The 9,077-nt window shown below is 38.1% G+C and overlaps 1 protein-coding gene across 1 annotated transcript in view; it reads left to right on the top strand.

The window, feature by feature from the left end:
* Positions 1 to 326: 326 nt before the first annotated feature.
* The window catches only part of LOC140150549 (atrial natriuretic peptide receptor 1-like), a 33,818-nt gene continuing 25,067 nt past the window's right edge, over positions 327 to 9,077 (top strand). The window contains exons 1-2 of the mRNA XM_072172586.1: positions 327 to 479; positions 1,400 to 1,545. Coding sequence (XP_072028687.1) covers positions 368 to 479; positions 1,400 to 1,545 — 258 coding nt within the window. The 5' untranslated portion in view covers positions 327 to 367. The remainder of the gene's footprint in view (positions 480 to 1,399; positions 1,546 to 9,077) is intronic.

Raw genomic sequence — 9,077 nt, 5'->3', positions numbered from 1 at the left:
GTATGTAAATATGACTATGACGTATGAATGGAGTCCAACTGATGACTTTTGCGGGAATCCTTTTATGAAAGCTCCTGGTATCGCGTCGGAGCTTTATCATCAGCATAACATCATGGCCTTTTTCGGCCCACCTTGCAGTCAAGAAACCTTCGGTATCGCGGATCTTGCGGCACACTGGAATATCCCGATTCTTTCTGGTGCTTCAACGTCATCTGTTTTAGATCAAAAGGATCGTTACAGAACGCTCACTCGCACTTCTTACAAACTCTCTAGTTTAGTCAACTTTCTTTTGGGGCTTCTTGGGAATTTTGATTGGGAAGCTGTCGGTGTTTTGTGGGATGAAGTAACATATTGGCCGTTGGTGGCTATGGCAATAAGAGACTTGTTTGCTTTGAATGATATAGCAGTTAATTATGTCCCTATTATGGAATACCCCGATGAAATTAGTGCACTCACAGAGGCTATTCGAAGAGGAAGAAGTAAGTTTTTTGAATATTAACTTGCATAATTATGTCACACATAGCGTTGCAGATATTAATGGAAAAACTACTTTTGGCGCACAATCAGGCTACATGTTGAGACAAAAACAACACTGTTCCAGTGTATGCATGCTATGGTGTATGAATGCACACACGAGAACGCTTGCCTCAGAATTCCGAAAATGTCAAGATATAATTTTTGTTGTAAATCATAACAATCACTTATAGCAGGTATATGGGAACCGTTCGGAGCTGTCGGTCACGTTCTTGTTGGGTGTGGAACGAGTTGCCAAGTCTCAGGCACAATTTCCCGTTCCCAATTGCTACACATTAAGTGCATGTAATTTATAAGCATAGAACAAGGGATTTAATGTATAAGCATAGAACAAGGGATTTAATGTATAAGCATAGAACAAGGGATTTAGGTAAGACGTGAGCTCTAATCAAATTACACACAGCGTTGTCACGCAGCCACTATAATATAATACTCCTTCAAGACGTTCCAATGTTTATTCTAATGTTAATCTTTACTTAACTCAAACCGTATTAATAAAAAAAATAATAAACGTACAAATACGGTCTTGTAATGAAGATTGAGGATTTAATTCACAAACGTTCTACTGGAGAACTTTGAACTCCTTAATAATGATTGGATAAATGATATGCGTGTTGTAGTTATTGTATTGATTGATGAAAGTATTCATTGACAAACCTAAATCTTTTGTACAATAGCTGCAACACACTATCTCTTGCTTAAAACATCCTATAACCATGATAACGGCTACTAAGTGCTCTTGTTCGTGAAAAATTCATTTTACTTTGGCCCATGATAGTGTTTATGCATCTTTGACAATTTGTCGAAAAAATCAATTCGAGAAAATTCATCCCCAAAATTGTCTTTCTTTCTTTTTTTCTTGAAGTTATCATCATCTGTGCAAATGGTCCTCGTGTGCGTGAAGTCATGCTAGCAGCGAAAGATATGGGTCTCATCAATGGGGAGTATGCATTTTTTAGCATCTATCCTTTTGACAACAAGTTTGTCTTCGGGGACGACAATTGGAAACAGGTAACAAACCTTCTTTTTCTTCTTTTTTGTGACGTCTTACCGTATTTAACCTGGGTGGATTAACTGCCCCATAATTCAAATGCACTGCTGAAGAGAGCGGATACCGGTAATTGAATATGAATTTGAAGACCTTACCCACTGGGCCACACTGCTCTCATGATATTCTTAATTCCATAGCAATTATAATGTGTGACGACTGAACGCAAGCAAAAGAGATGATGTTGGTCCATGAGGTACAGTGACTACAAAAGTGGCTTAAATTTTACGTGTCCTCGCTTTGTACCACTGAGGACCCGGGTTCGAGCCCCTGCCATTCCAAAACAATTTTATGTCCATTTACGCAAAATCTGACCCCGGAATAAAATGCAATTGACTTTGGACCTTAAAATGTTCGTGACCAGACGAATATTTGATATATTTGTGAGTGAATTTGGAGCATGTTTAATTGTCGGCCCATGTAATGCATGATTCTTGGAAAGGAGGATTTTCAGGATCCTTTCTGAGTTCTAATACAGCTTGGTAGACTCAGTGGCGTAACTATGGGGTGGGCAGGGGGTAACATGCCCCGGGCGCCACCCTTGGGGGCGCCAAATTGACCAATTCAGCATCGATTCTCAAAGCGATGAAAATCAAAATTCGCGCGCATTTCAGCACAAAATCAATTGAAATAACATTTTAAGACCGATATTCAACTTCTAGTAACCAAAATGAATTAGTGGTAGGCCTTATTTGTCCAAATAAGGGGTTGGGGGGGTAGAGGCGCCGATTTTGTTTCTTGCCCCGGGCGCTACCAACCCTAGTTACGCCACTGGATAGACTGTCAGTTCTTACTTAATGATACCAAACGCGTCTTGCATGAGCCGCTTTTATCTTATATATGCACTAGTCTAACACCAGAGATACACACAAATAGGATATTAATAGGAGCCTTTTTAAATTCATTTCTATTTACTCAACCGTATTTAAAACCGTATTTAGAATTCGAGATATCATAAAGGTGAAAGATTACCAAGTGGTTAATATTCTAATTTGCTAAATATTTGTTAAACCCATTCTAAAAGGTAATAATTATAAATAATAACAAACATACACTTAATATTATTACAAAGTGCCTCAATGCGCTTTACAATAATAAAATACAAGCACAAATTCAATAATTAAAAGAACCAATACGCTCAAGAATACAGTCAAAATGAGAGCAGAACAAGGCGCAAAAAGCTGAAACTCCAACATGATGATTTTACAAAGCAGGCAAGCAATAAATAGCAAAATACAGTTACAGGAACAAAATATAGGCAAGCAATATAACATGATATTATATGAAAGGTAAAATACAAATAGAAATAAGGAAGATAAAGACATTACAATTAGTGGCAAGAAATAAAAAGAGTGTTTGGATGACCTGCATCCTCGCCCTCAACATGAAAAACAACATTATGGCAAAACCTTGGACCTAAGCAAAGATCAGAAAACATACTATCATAATAAGCATACATTTCAACATTCTAATGGACTATTTGAAAGATATGCAACATAATATATATGATAAGTAACAAAAGCAAAGTCGTGATCAATCAAATCAAACATGGACAATGGAGACTGCTGTATCTCTATCATCTGGAGGCAATGTGAGTTAGAGTTGAGCGTCGTCTGCGTAAACGATAGTGCTGATACCATGGTTGTTATGTGACTTATGTCCCTGAGCTAAAGAGGAGCAATGTATATCTGTGTTTTCAGCTCTGCATCCTTGCCTTTCTTGATCAATACGAGAATAGTTGTTGTTTATCACACTTTTTGCCCAAACGAGCGATTTAGGTGGAAAGAGCAAAGTAAATACACAACAGTGAACATTATGTAATGTAGCTTGATGTAATATCAATATCAATAGCATGTGACATCGATGAAACGTACAAGTTCGAAGAATGATAGTTGTCAAAATAACAAAATAACTTGAGAATGCGGACAATAAAACTGTATTTAAGAAGTTAAATGGTTTGCTAACCAAGACACCAAAGTACTCCCCGCCCGTGAATTGGCACAGGAACTGGCTAATGACTTTGCTAGTTTTTTCAACAACAAGGTCAATGCAATATATCAAGATCTTGGTAAATACCAACCTGATCTTGACAGAAATATTATGACCCTCTGCCTGATATACCAGTTTGTGTTTCATTCAGTGAGTTTGATCTTCTGGGCGAGTAGGACCTTCTGAAAGCCCTTATCAAAGCTTCCACAAAGTCTTGCTTGCTAGACCTTGTGCCGACAAAATATTCATGTTTTTGTCCCTGTTAACGCACGTATCAACAATGAATACATTCATAATGGGGTGTTCCCTGATAACCTGAAGCATTCTATTGTCACACCCATTATCAAAACACCTTCCCTCAACTCAAATGACCTGAGCAATTTCAGACATGTGTCCAATATTCAATTCATATCAAAACTATTGAGAAACAGGCTGATAAGTCTTTGAATGATCATGTGGAAAGAAACAACCTGGGTGAAAAATTACAATCTACTTTATTTTTATATATATATAAAAAAAAAGCACACAGCATAGAAACAGCATTAATGAGAGTTAAGAATGATACCATGACACCACTGTTCGATTTGAGCAGTGCGTTCGATACTGCACACAGTCATCATCCCTATATCTTCGTGTTAAAAATTGCCGTGATAGTACGATGAATCCTCACGTTTTTCAACAACTACGCATGGTGATTTTATTCGAGATAGGCCATGCAACTCAGGCTAAGCATACAATTTGAGATTTTGAGCGCCTGCCACACTGTTTCTATTCTATGTTTTACGATTTTCGCATGATCAATATATGGCTGACCGTAACCGCCACAACGTGGAGCTGCTACGCGTAGCTTACTTTTCGCGGAGCTAAATTGACCAATCATGTTAGATCTTTTCATTACGCGGAGCCAGTGGATGCATCCTCGTTCCAGAGAGAGAAAACTCTTGCCAAAATTAATGTTTACTATGGGGATTTTAAATGAATCGATTGTAAATAAACCACGACCAGTTGTACAGGATCAATACCATTGTTTGATTAGTGTATAGTCAATGTTACCTTGCATGCATGTGTAATGTGTGTGCGTGTTTGTTTGTTTGTTTGTCTACTGTGTCAGGCCAGGATCACTGACACCCACGGTACTGATACTCTCATACTATCACGGTGATCATATTGTTGAATGTTGTTGACTTAAAAATAATCATGATGCAGTCATGTCTACAGTAGAACTCACCACGACCTTTGAAGGACTTAAACCCTATTAAAAGCTATTAAACCAAGATAACACTCAATGAAAACGGCTCAACTATGTTACATCAGATCTTCTCTGGTTAAATACACACTGCACTTGTGTCTGTTTTACCTGTGCAATGAGCTGGTATTATAGTTTCAGTTGGGTGAACGATTATAAAGCGAACGCAAGGTAACAATACTGTGGGCTTTTGTTTACGAAATGAGACAATAGTCTGCTTATTGTTAACCAGCGTTCTTGAAAATGAGAAGCTTAATGACTTAACACGGTTTAGAAATAATTTCTTCATATTTTTTGGTACAAAAGTACCAATATTTCCAAACACCTAAATTAGCTAAAATTTCGGACATGTTACAAAACTATATTTTCTAGAATTTCAGAGAATACTTTAAATATTGGCCGGTTATTTTTTACACAGTAGTGACGTCAACTAGGCAATGGCCTATACTTCTAACATACACTATTTGTAGAGGTCACGCGTCAATGGTGAGCGCACTGAGTATTGTGTATAGGAAAACGGACAGTAACTACAGTATGTATGGCCTACTACTAGTATATAAAGTAAATCCGAACTGGTTTGCAGTTTGCTGAAGGTCGAATTCCGCAGGGACACCGCGCAAGTTATACAAATTAGCTCCCGGCGTTACACTGCAGATCGCAGAACTGTGTGCATAGTTTACCACCACTCTGCCTAGCTATATAGTTATGTACAATACTGTATGAGTTTCTTATGAGTGCATGTCCATCTTAATAATAAGTCAGTTCGTACTTTTCATAAACTACTTTTTGAATCATAACTTTCGTGACCGAGGATATCTTGCAACTACGTGACGCTCGTCTGGCAAATTCTTAATGAATAAATTCGCTTCACGTAATGAGTAAGTCGTACTTAATTAGTCAGTTTTACCTCCGAGTAATGAAAAACTCTAACATGATCATGATTGGTCAATTTGGCTCCACGGAGCAAAAAGTCAGCTACGCGTAGCAGCTCCACGTTGTGGCGGTTGCGGCCTACCATATCAGTATCCCATATGATATTTCTATTGCAAGAAAATTTTATTTGTTGTCAGGTTTTATCTTAAATACACTAACTGGAAATTAAATACACTAATTAGTGAGGACCGGTATTTTGCTGTGGATATGTTTAACTGCAATTTGCGGGTAAAAATTTGAAATCCTGAGTAAAAATTTTGATCATATTCAACTCTTTGAGAAAAAATGTATATAAAAGAATGCATGTAAAATCTAGCTGCAATTATTGCCACACTATCACTCTCTTTATCTACGGCAATAATAGAATATCGATTTCAATCGAATTGAATACGATGCTCAGTTTTGAGTTTGTAGTTGACTACTAAGCGACCTAAGCGATCGATTGCTAGCCAATCAGATAGAACTCCTTTTCTTGCGTTCGGTGAAATACCAGTCGCCTGTCGCTCACCAACGGAGTATTAAATTTATATTTATCGAATAGGAAGTCGACACTGTGTACTGTAAATCACAACATGCTGTTATGGTCACTAAAATGACCCTGGCCAAAATCACCTGCTTCCGAATTCACGCAACGCCAAACACGCAAACACACTGTTTATTACATAGAACAACTTATGATTATTTATTAATTCCGTTGATGGTCTCAGTTCTTTATCCAAGATCCGACAATGTCCAAGATCCTGTCTATCCAAGGTAAAGCCCTGGTTTACCACAGTCTCAGTCAAAATTCCTGATGACTATAATTTCACTATCCTAGCTGATATGCTAGTGTTCTCCAAAATAATGGTCTTCTATGTAGACCATAAGCTCCTCTCTCGGAGATCTCTTGAGCAAGCTTTCTGCTCCACTTGACAGACAGATAATATACTATGCTAGTCCAGCAAAATGTCACAGTTCGTTGATGGAAATATTATGGTCTGCCGCTTCTGTGAGTCGACAAAAATCGAGCACTATTGGCTCTACTACCGCCTTTGGCGTATTTTATTTACTCCAACACACGCACAAAAACCGCGAACCTAGGTTTGATGACTTCACACAATAATGGTAACTTTGTACCAATACTGGCTACCATAAGTTTCAGAGAGTTCCATCGTACAACTCATATAAGTCTACTGTCTCAATCATTTCAAATCTAGGCTTTATATATCATTTCTCACCATTCCAGAACAAGCGTAACCATTATATGGCATAGTACAACATTTAATAATCACATATATGGCACATAACATTATTTCTTAAAATAGATCCATACTGCAGTTACTGTCCGTTTTCCTATACACAATACACAGTGCTCTCACCATTGACGTGTGACCTTAATGATGTATGTTGGGAGAATGGACACTTGCCTAGTTAACATCACTGTGTGAAAAATAACCAGCCAATATTTTATTTATTCTCCAAAACTTCTAGCAAATATATTTCTCTAACATGACCTAAAATTACAGCTAGGTTAGATGTTCAGAAATGGTCGTACTTTTGTAAAATATGAGTGAGGGCAAGGCATAGCTAGCCAACTCCCCGTGTTAATTGAATGGAGATTTGACCGAAAATATTGGTATCGGACCGCTCACTTCTGAAGGATGCCACAAAAAACCGGTAAAAGCTACATTTAAATTATTCTAAATAGGTTCTAGAAAATAAAGTTTTGTAACATGTCCTAAATTTTAGCTAATTTAGATGTTTGGAGAGGGTCGTACTTTTGTGTTTTAGGAAGGATATGTAAACGACAGATAACACCAAAAATATGAAGAAATTATTTCCAAACTGTGTTAAGTCAACAATCATTATGTTGCTCATTTTGAAGAATGCTGGTTAACAAAAAGCAGTTCTTTGTGTTTATTTCGTGAACAATGGTACACATACCATTGTTTCCTTTCGTTTCCTTTATAATCGGTTACCCAACTGAAGCTGTAATACCAGCTTTATTGCGATGTCGCACATTGAAAACAGACACTTGTACACAACCAGAGAAGATCTGATTTAATCAGATGAGCTGCTTCAATGAGTGTTATCTTGGTTTAATAGCTTTTAATGGGGTTTAAGTCCTGCAAAGGTCGAGATGAATTCTACTGTAGACATGACTGCATCATGCATTACATTACAATGATTACCACTAGCCAATTCGACTCCTTACTCTGTATACACCAATCCGAGAAGCGTTTACTGTATTTGGCCCTTTATTGACGGCAACACAGATGTACCAGAGCGGGAGATTTAATTCGTAATTCAGTACTTATGATTGTGTATTGAATATCACTGTTGTGTACAATTTACGGGTACAATTCTGTATAGCACACAATAAATAATGGATGGAACCCCCGACCTCGGGACACCACAGTTTTACATCGGGGACAGCGCAGTAATGGCGAAGTCGGATAGGTGTATACAGTACAGTCGGATAGGTGTATACAGTGTACCATGATTCTTGACATAATGCCAGCACTTACTACTGTGGTAATCATGACTCGATAATCGATTCCATTATGTTCCAGAAATTTCTACACATTACTAGATATTTCCTGTTCACTTTAATCATTAGCATTCCAGAATTTTCTATGAATTTCCAGAATATTTCAAATTCAAACAAATTGAGATAAATATCATACACTAGTTTTGATCCCAAAGACCCGGTATCCATTGCTGCTGCTTTAGATAATCTAAGGCCTTGGATGAGAATGAACATGCTGATACTTAATGACAGCAAGAGTATTTTGTGACCACTACTCACACACCTATAGCGCTCAATGATACCTGTTGCTTTGAGGGTTGGGAACAAATCCATCTATCCTTCAGATTCTGTGCGTAACCTAGGGGTTACATTAAATGTCTATGTCCAATCACGTCAAGACTCTTTGTATGTTCTAACCTTACGTACCAGATTCGCATCATTTCCCGGATAGTCGGTACTTGGATTATGACACTTGTTAGCTAGTCATAAGAGCCCTTGTCCTTTCCAAGATCGATTATGGCAATGTGCTGCTTCTTGGCTGTTGTAAAGCAGACATTTAAAGACTACAACGGATCCAGAAATTGGGCTGCGAAGCTGATATGTAAAGCCCCATTATGATCATGCCACACCGCCAAAGCAGTTGCATTGGCTCCCTGTTGAAGAGCGCATCAATTTTTAGTCACTGTCTTTAAATGCCTCACCAAGAGTGTTCCTGAGTACCTGTCTGATTGTGATTCCCTGCACTTCCCTGCGCGTGCTGGCCTGCGTTCTGCCGCTGATACCACCCTCCTGACTGAGCACAATACAATCAAAACCCT

The sequence above is a fragment of the Amphiura filiformis genome, chromosome 1 (assembly GCF_039555335.1).
Source record: "Amphiura filiformis chromosome 1, Afil_fr2py, whole genome shotgun sequence".
In the NCBI taxonomy this organism is placed as follows: domain Eukaryota; kingdom Metazoa; phylum Echinodermata; class Ophiuroidea; order Amphilepidida; family Amphiuridae; genus Amphiura; species Amphiura filiformis.
This window is presented reverse-complemented; position numbering and strand designations above follow the sequence as displayed.